Here is a 15,470-nt window from a genome sequence, read left to right as displayed (position 1 = left end):
TGAAGTCAAACTGGAAAGCATTATTAGAAATGGCGGCACAAGGATTTTGATCGGCTTCCAATACTGCTGGAAGTGATCGTACCGTCCGTCGGGAAATCGCCGCACTTAGTTTTCATGGTCGAACAGCAGTTAACAAGCCACTTACCATAGCCCACAATGCGACCCGTTGTTTACAGTTGTGCAAGGAACGCAACAATTGGACTCTCGAACAATGCAAGTCCGTCCTATGGAGTGATGAATCGCGCTACCAAATCTTGCGATCCGATGGACGTATGAGGGTGTGACATATGCCCGGAGAACGCTGTTTAGAGAACTATCATACCCATAGTGAAATTCGGCGGAGGTGTCATGGTGTGATCTTGCTTTTAGTGGTATGGTCTTGGTCCTCTTGTTGTAGTTCGGAAACATGAACGCCGAAGCATAACAATTCTAGACAATTCTACGCTACCGACATTATGGACACAATTCAGTTTCGGCTCATATTTGTTTCGGTACGAAATGCTCCATGTTATACGGCAGGTATTATAAACATGCGGTTCGAGGACACAGGTGTGGAAAAACTTGCTGGACAGCCCGAAGTTCACAAGCCCATTGAACACCTTTGCAACGAGTTGGAGCGTCGCTTAAGAGCCAGGCTATGCCGCCCAAAAACCACCGCTGAGCTGGAGGATGGAGGGTCAAGATTCCCGTCGACATGAATATCAAATTGGTGGAAAATCCTCCTCGAAGGATAGTGGACATCTTTGAGGTAAAAGGTAGGTAGCCCTGTAACATATTGATACGGTGGTATAAGATTGGGTTCAGTTGAGTTGTGCTCATTTTGAGCGAGGCTATGAGACCGGACCTACTGATTAACGTGGAATCCGAACCACATGAGCTCCTGCCGGGAAACGAACCCGGGTCTCCCATGCCAAAGGCGCGCACGCTAACCGCTTAGCAACGACGGAGCTCAAAGAGATCTCAAGAGAGAGGCAAACAGGCAAAACAACTCGTCTAATCCTGACCCTTTCTTGAAAAGATTCACATTCGGTGTACCTTGCAACGCTTCTCAACTAGATATGTAGAACATCGCATAGCATATTGAACTATTTTCTGCACTGATTAACGTAACAGCGATATCAACTAAACTAGATCCATGGAACGTATAGGCACAATATACTCTGTAATCTACCAAAACATCTATAATATATTTTTCAACACAAACCGATAGCTAAGACGAATAGTACAATAAAGAAGCGTATTAACTGTAATTATTATGAGTGTTTGCTGATCGTTCAGCCGACGAAGTCGTTACCGGGGGGCACCACGTGGAGGCGATCAGCTTCACTCCCCATACTCTTTGATTTATGATATTTACAACTCCCCCCCCCCCCTGTTACTGTTTTCCGTATTCCCTATTGCTTATTCGTATTTACATACTAAACTAGATAATGAACTATACTCAACAACTTAATGCGAAGAGAACTCTCATTCTAAAAGGAAGAAAATGTCAAAGAATAATGAAGTGAAATACACTGCTGATGGACTAAAAGAAAGTATAATAGTTGGAAGTATGAATGAAGTAAGGTACTGGTTTGGCAGTAGAATGTTAAACTTACTCGTAATTACGACGTCGATGTTAAATGCTATGCTTCATAGAGACAATATCAATTTATATGACTCGTTGCAAAAGTTACAAAAATTTGTATTGCAGCAGATTTTACTCAACTGCTCCTGAATATTTTTTTACCGCAAGAATAGTAATGGCAAAATCAATAGTTTGTCATCCTATACTTCACATTAAACAACGTTGTCTTGGGAGATTTCAAACGCAAATGCTGCACTACGTATGTCATTTCTTAGTGCTCATGTTGTGAAAATAAAGAAAATAGTCACTATTTTGCTTATGAACTTCGCTTTTATAACGTAAGATGATCAAATTTAGACATTAATCTATGTGTAAGGATTCACCTTAACGCTAATTCAGAGACAGTCTTCAGAAAAGGTAGACTAAACAACTACTTTCTAAGATTTGCAATTACAATCTAGTTCATTTCAACATCACTGCCAAATACAGCCTTGTACTCTCATTATATGCTTCTTAGTAGTGGTGGTCATAGTTCAGTTGTCAGAAATATTCGCCTTCTCTTCTTAGAATGCTTTCATACTATTCTCGAAATAATCAAGATAAGCGTCAAGAATGTAGTCTTCAAGAATAATAATAATATTATTTTCAAATGAGAGATATCCTAGTGGGGCACTGATCCTCGACACACATGGCGAAATAGCCTTCAAGGCTTTACACATTTTAGCATAGACCGCAAATCTTTTCACTTGTGTCTTGATCAATTGGCCACATACATAGCAGAATGCGCCTGGAAAATGCTTGAAATGTATTATTATTACATTACATTATTAGATTATTTCCTTCAGATAGGTGTGTGTATTTTTTCTTAAGCACCTGGAACTACACTGAAGTAGTAAGCTCTGTAAAACTGTACATGAAAATCTACACTTTTATTCAGAACCCAATAAAACTTCACATTTTTTAATTTTATATCAATATGAAGCTACAGTGTTGACTTGTTTGAAAATGATTAATTAGTCCTTCCTTTCTGAAGAGTGTTTCCAAATTGATGTTAAGATGAATCCTTTATTCTGTTCTTAACCAAACGGCCATCATGCGAGCGTTCAAAAGGCACAGAGCAACACATTATAGACATGGAAGACAACACAAACTGTGGAAGTAAATTTTAGTTCACTTCAAGGTACCAATTCATTTTCACACAACGTTCATGGATAGCGTCTTACAGCAGCGTTCGAAAGTAAATAAATTTATACGAGTGTGTGTTCCTTACTAACATAAGTTACTCAGCCTAGACAGTTGGAAATTAACTAGTATCTTTGAAATACATTTTCCACAAAGCTGGAATGTGAGCTGTTATCCGTTAAGACACGTGCATTTGAAATCACATACAAATCTTAACATCTGAAAAGATACAATACATTACAGAACAGCACTTCAAAGTAACAACGCTAGCAGGTATCAACAAATTAAAGTAACTTTACATTCCATCAAACACAACACATGCTTCCATAATACCATACCTGAACTTGAAATTACACGCAAAACATTCCACGAAATAGGATCTTACAAAAAATTTAAGACTGTTTTTCTACCCATAACACAGCAAATATTCTCTTGTAATGCATGTAGAGAAGAAATTAAGGCTAACGAGGTGCTCAAAAGAGAAACTAGTAACATTACATTATTATTAATTACCATTAGCCTCTACTACATTTACATACAAAAGGATGCAAAAAAGACATTAAGAGGTTAAAATCTTCAGACTGCATGCAAATATTCTACTTGAGCCCATTCAATTTTATACAGTAGATTCCCTGTAAACTGACCACTACAGGACCGAGCCCTGGTTAGATAATAACGAAAAAGGCGGCTATCATCATTTCATAGCATCTATATATAAGATTACGGTATTGTAATTCGGTAAACTTAAGTAAATCCAGAAGTTTCGACCACAAAGTACTCCAATGACACTCTGTTGAATGAAATACTGTATATTGAATAAAGCACACAAAACTATCACACAACTCAAACTTATTTGCGATAGATATGTATTGATTGAAGGAAAAAACACAAAACAAAATACGATAGAGTCTACAATAATGAATGAATGAAGTGCAATACTGTATTTTATAAACACATTTACTAAACGAAGAAATACATATTGGGATTTAAAAATATAAAAACTTCTTTAGAGTCGGATTTTTCTTGTGTATGGTTTGTTCAACTGATTTCTTGAATACGTAGTCACGCCACTTTTTAATGAACATTATGTCGACTGCAGACGAATCTTTCTGTTGCTCGACACAATGCGCTACTCGTAGCTATTATTTAGTTTGTTTATTGTTGTGTGACATTCTCGTGGAGCACCAAGCGCAAGTGACAACGAAAGCGCCAATCTTATTTCTTGGAAGATGGGCTGTTAACAAAGTCCACTGTATTAAGAAAGAAAAAGAACCTGGAAGAAGCAATTTTCTGTTTTTTGTCTTTTTCACTTTTTTCTGACCTTTTGTTACAATTTGTACAAGTTCTTAAAATGTTCTACTGCATTATGTTGTACTACAACTGACAATTTTATATACTGGTGGCAAAATCTGAAATCCTTCTCATGCTACATGCAATTTTTTTCTGTACATTTCAAACAACTCGTTTCTGATGCAACTATGAATACTTTTTTTTTTTTTGTGTGTGTGTGTGTGTGTGTGTGTGTGTGTGTAAATGCAAAGCTGTTAACTGGTACTGACTAATAAAATAAAAGCTTATCCAGAATGTAACACCTGCTAAGTCAAGTAGTCGACGAGCACTGGTAACAGTTTAAAGAAATAATTGTGGTCTGTAGTGAACAAAGGGTTGAGGTTAAACTATTTGTCTGAAAAGCGTTAGGAAAAATTACATTAATTTTAGGGATGATAATGAATGGTGTGGCTTAAATTTCAACTAGCCCACACTAAATAACACTGTATTCTTTCGAAAGGAAGTAGGTGTTTAAAGCAATGCTAGTAAGTTAAATCAAACATTTGAAACAAAGATTTCTCAATGTCTTGTACAAAAGAAAACTATATGATTTCCATGTTAGCCCAACGGAGTTAAGAGAATTACGGGCTTTTGAAATATACATTCTTTGTTTCAAACACAGTTGATAAAATGTTTGGAATGTAGGTATGAATTCACGATAGCCTTGCCTTGTTTTTTGGACTGAAGTTACAATGTTCAGCATAGAGAGTAAAGTTTCCTGAAACTCCAATAGGGCGTTCCCTTTTATAGTGCTTGTAGTAGAAAAATGTTCATCCATATATATAAGATTTTTGCTTCTAATTTCATTGTTTTTACACTAATATTGAAAATAATCTGTTTGTCAGTAATCTTTCCTCCCACTCATATCTTCAAAATTTCAAATTTTCGACAAAAGATGTTACGTGCGACTTTTTCACATGGGTGTACGTTGTGCCATGCAAAATAACCTTAACGATCATCATGAAATGAATCAATCTACCTTTTTTGTGAAGGATGGAAAACGTTAGGGCAAAGTATGAGTAGTATGTCAATTCAAAGATGTGGAACAAAGAATTTCTCAACTTTTTGTCACAAAAGGGTTAAAAGAATTATACAAGTTCTAAAATATAGATTATTTGTTTAAAACAAATTCAAACAGTATAAAAAAAATATAGGACAAATTAGATTCTTAACAAAAAATAAATACGTCAAATGAGACCATTAATGTACTTTGATTGTCACATATAATTTTTACATTATCATCTACCAGTATATCTACAAAATAAAGTTTAAAATAATCACACTATATTATCGGTATATAACCAAATACGACTTTACAGCAGTGTTTCTTTCAGAAAAAATGTTCCGGGCGCACACTTAGTTGTCGGAGGGGCATATATTATTTTCACATGGTACAATTCTAATTATTATATTATAGACATATTATTTTGGTCTCCTCCGGAAGGGCACTCTGAGCTCGCGGGGGGGGGGGCGGTTAGTGGCCCCCAAAAACATATCTGGAAGAAACATTGCTTTACAGGTAGGCGCAAGACTATATCCAGAAAAAGGGTATAAACATCTCACGAAATTCTTGAAGATGCTCTTGATAAAGCTTCATTCTACGTGAGTGAAACCTCATTTGACTGAGATATTTCTTTAAAGAATATAAAACCGGTAACTTTCCTTTGGATATGGTCTTTAATAGATTTAAGTATTCGGTCAAAACATGAGTACGGCAATATAATCGCTAAATGTTTGTGATTGCAGTTGATTCTAAATAAGAAATTATTAGCATTTGATGCTGTGAATGTTTAATTTATTTAAAACTAAGTCCCTTACAAATTCTAATTGCTGTATCTCATTCATCTTTTAATTATTATAATATTCAATTTAAATTTAACAAAGGATATTGCAGCCATGTTCTTTTTTATTTTATTTTTTCAACAATCGAATTCTGTAGCATATGCTGTGATAGTAAATCATAGGGGCACTACCTTCCTGCAGCAGTCCGGGTACCTTACTACTGTACTATGTATGCTAGGAACATGACTGCAGGTAATGATTAATGTGATCTTCTATATCATGCATGACCGAGTACTTATATCCTCACAAAACATACGAAAGACAAATATTTTATTAATACAAAAAATACAAATAATAAAATCTCTATACACTTTTATTAATATCAAATTTCATATTTAAAATATAGCTGCCACAACTATTTCAATAAATATTATTTTAGTTCACTTTCTAAACATTGCACACTGTTCGAATATTAATGCTTATCTTTGCAAATTATTATTATTGTACTGTCAGCAACAAAATTTGTCCACTCCTTAAAGCATCTTCCAAGATATTGCTTCCAATGATTTGGGGAAATTTTGAAAATAGAAAAAAAAATCACACAAGAATCGAAACATTTTAAAGGTCCCGGACGAAATTTTTGTTGCTGTCTGTACTCGCCAATGTGGCGTAATGAATCCATTTAGTAAATGTAGCAGGAAAATTGTTTTATAATATTACGAATTAATTTCCAATATAAGCTACGTTCAGATACTATAAATACAGAAAAATAAACATTTTGTACATATACTTTTGAATTACCACGAAACTTCATGCGTCGAAAATATTATAAACATAATAAGGTGCCAATAAATCAATTTCACATATAATTTTACAGAATCCTAACATTAAAAATTCACACAAATTTACCACTAGTACAATCAGAATATCTACTTAACTGGCCTGTAACTTGATGATTTTGCTTACCATCAGCTCTGTATAATTATCATCCTAATAAAATTTATTACTTGTCAAGATAGAGGTGGAAAATCTTTGTCTGTAAATATTTCACCTAAAGGTGGAAAATCTTTGTTTGTAAACATTTCATCTCTCTCTTTTACAGGGATAGAGGAGAGTCCGACTGTTTGGAGAGGAGAGTTCGGAGTGGCTGATTGGACAGGAGAGTTCGACTGTTTCACTTCTTCAGTTTCAACAACTACGGAGACGTTATTTTGCACTTCAGAGTTAGATGAGCTTGTCCGAGAATGGCCAGATACAGAGGAAGTTGTAGCTCCTTCATCACTGAATTGATCTTTTTCTGCAAGAAAACAAGAATAAAATAATTATTCAATAGAACAATGTACTTATATACAAGAAAGTTTGGATAACTAACACTAATTTCAATTGTGTAATAATGTATTTGAATTTACGGCGCACAATGAATTCGAAGAAATTCGGTATTAATTCGTAGTCCGCTTCTAATGGCATTCTCATAATTAAATTAAATATTATAAAGAACGCAAATAGTGGAGAGTAAGTTTTATTAAATAGTTTTAGGGTGAAATAATCTATTACAAACAGTTGTTTGAGTATAGATATAATTATTAAAACTCAACTTAAATATTTACAATATTGTATTCACATGAGTTGAAATATAAAGTATTTGTCATTTTATTAAGCTCCAAGCCAAAGCTGGGCTGCTATTTATGGAATGATTTGAGTTCCAGCATAAAAATGTTTCATTTCCTGACACTAGTATAAAATTTTTGCACAGATACACTCGATCACGTTATGAAGCCTATGATGATGTCATCAAAATGGCCGCCGCATGGAGAGACTTAGGTTCGTTTAAATGATCATATCCTTATTATCAATACACTATTTGAAAGATTAAAAAAAATCTCTAAAACAATTTTAACAGGTCTACACAGCGCATCATTCACATAGAGCATGAATCTCTTTGTCATTCCTCACATTGTACATGACCTTTTACAGACACAAGTGAAAGACATATTGATATATATAAAAAGAGTCAAGGGTATAATAAAGGGGATATTTTTTCGATTATTTTTTCCCAATATCTCGCACCGTTTGCAAGATTTGAGCCTACTTCCGCTTGGAGTTCCTAATTTAAGTATGACCAGAGTTTTCTTTCTTCTTGCATGCAGTATCTAATAAGCAAATACATTACATACACAATTAATTATAATGTCAGTTATATATGGTGTTCATTGGGCAAAACACACTAAAAATAAAGGTTCATCTTAGACTGGAGAAATAATTATCCTTCCTTTTTCATTATTATTTAGCCACGAAACAAACGCCTGAGACATATACAACCCCTATATACAACAATGTGGTGTTGGAATGTATAATGCGTAGGATGTGATGCTTTAGTTTTTTTTTTTTTTAATTTCAACACTTCCAGTGTACCCGTAAAAATGTAATAAAGATATAGTGGCCATGTTTTTTAAATATTCAATTAGAACTGGATACTCTACATAAAATTTGCAATCGATCAGTAAAAACGTCATCTTTCTAGAGCCTATAGTTTCCGAGATCTCATTGTCGAAAGGATTGGCCACAAACATAGTTTAAAAGGACTCCAAAGATGGCAGCACAATTCATTTGCATTGATTTTGGAAAAGGCTTATTAAAATACAAAGGCTTCGAACAATAGCTTTAAAACATAAACTGTATAAAAGAAAGATGTGTTTAAATAATTTATTTAAAGTGCACATACTTTAAAATATTATCTTTGTTAAACGTGAAATCACAAATAACCGTAAGTCAAAGGTTTGAAATCCAAAGTTAGAGGTTGGAGTTCAGGCGTTTTTATAGCTTTTATATATATTTGTCTTTCAAAACACACATTTGTCTTTCAAAATAGCTACAAATATTGTCGTGCGACATATCATTTCCCAGACTTTCGAAGTCAAGAAATCCATATTTGTGATATTCGAATTGCAATTCAACCACATAAAGAGCCTCAAACCACCGTAAAAGTGAGGATGGTGGCCAAATTCGACGAGAAATAAAAGGTGCTACATATTAGGTGTGATGTATCGCTTCCTATGTTTTTGGGATCAAAGATCTCTTTCCTGTATCAAATTCTGATTCTGACACCAGAAGTGCTCAAAACTAAGATGACTAAAAAATAACAATTTATGTAAGTAAAAAAAAAGCAATAAAAGCACAGCTTTCTTTTGGGTTGAATACATCACTGTTGTTGCATACTCCCTTACTCCTCTTCCTTTACAAAGGAGTGGATTCGCTCCCAACCCAAATCCCGAAAACCTTCCCTTAAGTTACAGAGTATTGTAATGTTTTCATATACCATTCCGAAGATCTTGAACTATACTACAATATATATATATTTATTTTGGGTCAGATGAATGGCTTAGAAATTACTGCAACTGCAATTTCAAAAGGAGAGAAAAACAAGAAACATGCCTTCTATAGTTGGGTTGACGGCTACAGAATCTATAAAACAACTTACAGAAGCGGACGTCCCTAACATCCACACGGGAGAAGAATGTGCAAGTTGGGCAAGAAATAAACACTCGTAGACTACAAAACATGACCGACCGTTTACAAAGATAGCCGCACGAAGAAATTTTTCAAACAAAGCAAAAAACACATTTGGTATGTCTATCAGACATACCATATGATTCTCTTGAAGCCAGTAGAGAGTGTTTCCAGACGACTCCAAAAACTGGTAGACAAAATTTGTACCTATGAAGAATTTTAACACGTGTGTTTTATGTGGGAATAGATGGAAAGATTTCTTTGACGATTTGCTTAACACGCAACCAAAAACTAGTGTGCGTGGAGAAAAGGAGATACACACCGCAGAACCGAATATTCCAGAACCCAACCGAATAGAAGTAGAAACCGCTATAAAGAAATTAAAGAAACACAAATCTCCAGGTGTAGATGAAATTCCGGCTGAGTTAATTTTAGCTGGAGGCAAAAAATTCTGGAACAAGATACACAAACTCATTCTCCTTGTCTGGAACAAGGAAGAATTGCCACAAGGGTGGAAAGAATCAATCATTGTTCCAATTCACAAGAAAGGCAACAAAACTGACTGTAATAATTATCGAGGCATTTCTCTTCTGTCAACACCCTATAAAATCCTTTCAAATATTCTATTAGCAAGACAGACCCCATACGCAGATGAAATTATTCGAGATTATCAGTGCGGATTCAGACGAAATCGATCAACTATCGACCAAATATTTACCATTCGCCAAATACTCGGAAAAAAAAAAGTGTGAATACAATACCCCGGTACATCAACTATTTATTGATTTTAGAAAGGCGTACGACTCGGTTAGGAGAGAAACATTATACAACGTTCTTACAGAACTTGGAATACCGAGAAAGCTAATTAGATTAAGATATGTTTAAATGAATCCCAAAGTAAAGTCCGGGTAGGAAAATTTTTGTCCACGAGCTTTCACGTCGAAAATGGCCTGAAACAAGGAGATGCGTTGTCGCCATTATTATTTAACTTTGTGCTGGAATACGCCATAAGAAAAATCAAAGATAGCAACCAGGGCCTACAGTTGAACGGTATTCACCAGGTTATGGCATATGCTGATGATGTAAATTTAATAGGGGATGATAAGAGAACAATAGAAAGAAATGCAGAGAAAACTAAATACATGGAAGTGCGTCGGGACCGGAATACAGCAAATTATGGACGCGTTAAAATATTAAATAATACTTTTGATAAAGTGGATAGTTTCAAATATCTAGGATCAATATTAACAGACGAAAATCATATTCACGAAGAAATTAAATGCCGACTAAAAGCAGGAAATTCGTGTTACTATTCGGTTCAAAATCCCTTGTCGTCGCGAATTCTGACGAAGAATTTGAAGCTTAAAATATATAAAACGATAATCATGCCTGTTGTTCTGTATGGTTGCGAAACATGGTCACTTACTCTGAAGGAAGAACATAGACTGAAAGTATTTGAGAACAAGATCCTGAGACGAATATTCGGAATATTCGGACCCAAGAGGAATGAGAATGGGGAATGGCGGAAACTTCATAACGAGGAACTATATAATTTATATGGTTCACCCAACATTGTTAGGGTCGTCAAGTCTAGGAGGCTTAGGTGGGCGGGTCATGTAGCTAGAATGGAAGAAAGTAGAAACGCTTTCAAAGTCTTGACTGGAAGACCAATCGGAAAACTACCATTAGGAAGACCTAGGCGCAGATGGGAGGACAATATTAAGATGGATCTCGCAGAGATTGGAATACAAAATAGAAACTAAATGCAGTTAGCTAAGGATAGAAGTCAGTGGAGAGCTTTTGTGAACGCGGCATTGAACCTCCGGGTTCCATAGGCCATAGAGTTAGTTAGTTAGTGTTATATGTGGGCTTTTAATAACACTATACTAAAGCTGTACCATTCTAATGTGCAATGTGAAACTTCTAACAATAAAATCGACAAATTAGAACTAAAATTATTGAACTTTTAAAACTGAGTTTCTTTTCTCATCTTGTATATTGTACTCTTATAACTATTACGGTAAATATCTATTTACTAGCCGACCACGAGCTCAGTCTGTTTTCGCTGTCACTAGCGTTAGTGGACTTACGATCGATGGAATTCTTTTCTTCCACAGGATTGGACAGCGTTCAACTACCATTTTGCGAGCTTGTGTGGGTCCTGCAATGAGGATTGCTCACGCACCGCGCTAGTTGTACTATTCTTTGTCATTTGCTTCGAGATCGAACGTTGGTAAGCAGTTCTTCGTGCATTTTCTGTGGAAATTTATTTTAAAAATTGTGAAAATGTAGTTATACACAAGAAATTCAAGCAGCATTTTAGAGTAGGCTGTAATGGTCGTGTTCGTGATCGACACACAATAATAATAAATTTAAACAAACCGCTTGTGTAACCCACAATAAGCCTTGAAGTGAAAGAACCGTATAAACCCCTGAAAACATTGAAAAGGTAAGGCGACCAAATAAGCGGAGTCCAAAACGCTCTGCGATGAAGCATGAGGCTTCTTTATAAATGTCATTACAATCGGTGCAGTCTGTTTTGTAAGATGATCTCCATTACTACCCACACAAAATACAGCTTATTTAGTAATTGTCAGTACGTCATTGTCAGTTACGAAAAGTTCTGCGATTGCAAAACTGAGGGAGGAATGATGCCTAATGGTCATTTTAAGTTGTGTGGTGCTATGAACAAACAAAACATGCGATATTGGAATGATCGGAATTCACAACCGTTGCATCAGAAACTCACCTATAGCGAAAGAATGACACTGTGGTGTGGTACTGCAGCTTTCGGGATCGTAACGCTGTATTTATTCGAGGATGTGAATGGGTGTGTGGTTACAATAATCTCAGAGTGATGTGTGTATATGCTGGAAAACTTCGTCTGGACAGTTAAATGCTGATCTCGCAAAATAAGAGTTCAGCATACACGCATCGCCAGTCCATGGCTACTTTGTATACGTTTTCGGAAACTGATCTCGTGTTTTGCAAGCATTACTGGGCTTCCAGCTCAGTGGCCAGTCAGCTATCCGTGTGTGATTTATTTCTTTGGGGATATTTCAGGAAGGTATTCTCAACATGAGTAATTAACATGGCAACATTGAAACGAAGAATTCAGGAAGCAGTGCGTTATCAGGGAGATATGTTTGTGTGTGTAATGGAATGCCTCAATCACAGAGTCTGCGAGTGTTAGAATTGCAACGGACATCTACGTCAAGTGATTTTAAAAAGTGACCACACTGACGGTTGTAACCACTGTGGTATGTATGTTGTAATCTCTGTGTACGTAATGGCAAGCCTTTCTGATACATTTTTCATTAACAATACAGTCTGCATGAGACGAGAGTTATCGAGTTTCAAATGGTAGTTGAACGCTGCCCAACCCTGTATGTTGTTAACGCTTTAGTAAATATAAAGTATTAAATTACTTATTTCACATACCTGGAGGTGGAAGGTTACGGAAACGCCGTTCTATCCTCTCATTTGAGAAATCTGATTCGCCAAAAGTCTACACAAAAGAAAGAAGAAAAAATTAAGACTTCCTAAAAACTACACAAATCACTAACAATGAAAGATATTTTTCTTTAAAAAGTGAGGTACAAATCAATACTTCAAAAACGTCTGGATATCAGACAAACTGGTATCATCAATCACGTAATGCAGTCGAAATACAACAAACACGAAAAGGATACTAATATTATTTTTGTTACATTAAGACTTTTGATTACACGAAGTACAGTCGATCAATCTGCCTAATAAAATAAACGGTACAAGCCGATATTTTGGATTAAAAATGTGAATATAAAAGACCTTAATAAGTTATACGTCACTTATGCTCGGTTACCATGATTCTTTTTTTTTTCTGAACTAACAGCATTTTAACTACTCCTGAAAGAACTTTTAAACAAAATTAAGTACTGCGAAAATTCCTTGTGCATATAACGCTTGCACTCGTTAAGATAAAGAGGAAATTCATCAATATTTTTGAAACAAACGTTCACTTTTTATTATGGAGCTGAACTATATTAATTTATTTAATAATAAAACATATAGACAAAGAAATTGCAAAAGAGGTATAAATAATTAACAAGTTTTCTCCCAATGCCGACAATTACAGACGCACATTGAAATCTTAGAAAATTTCCATGTTATTCTAACACAATATCTTTAAAAAAAACTACTACTCATGTCAACGGTAAACATACTATGCTTGAATAAATTTTTAACTAGAATTTTTATATTACTTTGAGGGTGCAAAATACAAATGAATGTATTGTTAAAGCGTACACGTCCTTGGGGTTCCAGGAAAATTTGGAATATAAATTTGCTTACATTTCAGATACTGGTGATCATAAAGAAATTCCTTAATACATATATAATACTACAAGCATTACTTAATCATAAACACTGTCTTAATAAACCTCTGATCCTTCCTAAATAGATGATTTTTAGATACTTAATACGTTTTAAAATGTAAAAAGAAACTGTTTATTCAAAACACGTATATCATTGGGTACACGAAAAAATATAAAAGCTATATATATATAAAAGATTATTTGTTTCACCGAAATGTAGTGGTCGATTAATAGACAAACGTACCACGCTCTTCCTACTGAGCAGCAGCGCTTAAGACCTATACAAAAGTATCAACTTTAAAATAATTATGCAGCTTTTAAAGCTATTAAGGTGTTAAAGAAAACTTAATATCCCAACTTCTGATGTAATTTTTTCTCATGATTTCATGAACGACTATTTTAACAATACTTCCATTGGATTCCACGTTCTCAAATTCGTATGAAGCGCAACCAGAAATTTATCCAAGCGTAGCATTGGCATAAGCGATACTTCTTTGAAGGAAACAAAATGAAATACTGGATTAATTATATCATATATGTTACAATTCCATTGCAGCATTTTGTAGAACGTGTTCTTTGTTCCGTTGCTATGAACAAAACTATTTCTTTAGGGGGGGGGGGGAACTGCGGAAGATTTCGTCCATTATTTTAGGAAATCTTAATCGTAAGTAGAGCTAGAAATTCTAAGTGCTGTATCTCATTATTTATCCTATTAAAATACCAATATTAGTTTGTCCTGCGAAGAAAACTTTACGTAGTAAACACTTTCATCTATGTTTTCGTTGCATTTTTTTCTTTTTAAATTGCAAGCACCTTTTTGCACTTTTCTTAACTTCTTTTGGCTCCTTTTCCGCATTTTATTCCTATAATAATTAAACAAGGAATACCGAGCGCACATTACTTTGCTTCAATGCAATCCTGTTGGGCGAAAGCTATTGAATACAAAATAAACCGAGGTGACAACATCAAACAGACGAGTCACGGCTATCACCAAATAGTATTGTTGACTGCTTCTGTATATAAAAATATTTACTTAGTAACCGGATTGGTTAACTGATTTGGACATCAATGTTCCGTTTAGCACTGAGGTTATATGAGACTTGGACCTACAACTTAACGTGGGATTCTAACGACATGAGCTTCCATCAGGAATCGAACCCGGATTAAGGCCATAAGCCTTATTTAGTAACCGGATATGAAGCCTCAATTAAAGAAAAAAAAAATGTTAAATTTTATCTGGTTTAACAGCTTCCTTCTCTGGACTTGGATTTTCTATAACACTGTGTTCTGAGACTTGTTTTACCAAGATTTTTTAATATTCAGTGAATTTTGAGTCCTTATAATATAAAGTAATTAGTTTCGGTGCTGTTTGCGTATTTACATTTCATATTTGCACCTTTTAATCAAAATTTTGCACTTAAAATTCCTTCTAGTTCTAATTATACGTATACAACATCTGGCTAAGTCCAACCCCCAAATTTAAAAGTGTGTAACTAGGGAACAGAACATCTTCACAGGAAAATACTTGGAATGCCTCCTAAGCAAGTCAACATCTACTGCTATGTCAAGTTGTTGAAGATTGGTGAATCGCGTACAATCCAAACTCCAACTTAGATGGCTTATAATTCAGGAGCTATAAATCTATACAGGAAAATATTTCACATATGTAAAAAGCAAGTAAAGGTCAACCTCCATGCCACGTTCGGTCAAGATCGAATGAGTTTTGTAGATCGCGTACGATATATACT

General features: G+C 35.0%; 2 protein-coding genes across 2 annotated transcripts in view; one reads left to right on the top strand and one right to left on the bottom strand.

The window, feature by feature from the left end:
- Positions 1-8,255, top strand: part of LOC145665435 (uncharacterized) — a 145,255-nt gene extending 137,000 nt beyond the window's left edge. The window contains exon 6 of the mRNA XM_081732742.1: positions 6,963-8,255. The gene's annotated coding sequence lies outside the window, so the exon portion shown is untranslated. The remainder of the gene's footprint in view (positions 1-6,962) is intronic.
- Positions 3,676-15,470, bottom strand: part of LOC145664677 (uncharacterized) — a 47,031-nt gene continuing 35,236 nt past the window's right edge. The window contains exons 4-5 of the mRNA XM_081731532.1: positions 12,809-12,875; positions 3,676-7,157 (exon numbers count right to left, since the gene is read on the bottom strand). Coding sequence (XP_081587658.1) covers positions 6,871-7,157; positions 12,809-12,875 — 354 coding nt within the window. The 3' untranslated portion in view covers positions 3,676-6,870. The remainder of the gene's footprint in view (positions 7,158-12,808; positions 12,876-15,470) is intronic.

The sequence above is a fragment of the Thermobia domestica genome, chromosome 11 (assembly GCF_964235325.1).
Source record: "Thermobia domestica chromosome 11, izTheDome1.hap1.1, whole genome shotgun sequence".
NCBI classification, from domain to species: Eukaryota; Metazoa; Arthropoda; class Insecta; order Zygentoma; family Lepismatidae; genus Thermobia; species Thermobia domestica.
The sequence above is the reverse complement of the archived record's forward strand: the minus strand, read 5'-3'. Positions and strand labels throughout refer to the sequence as shown.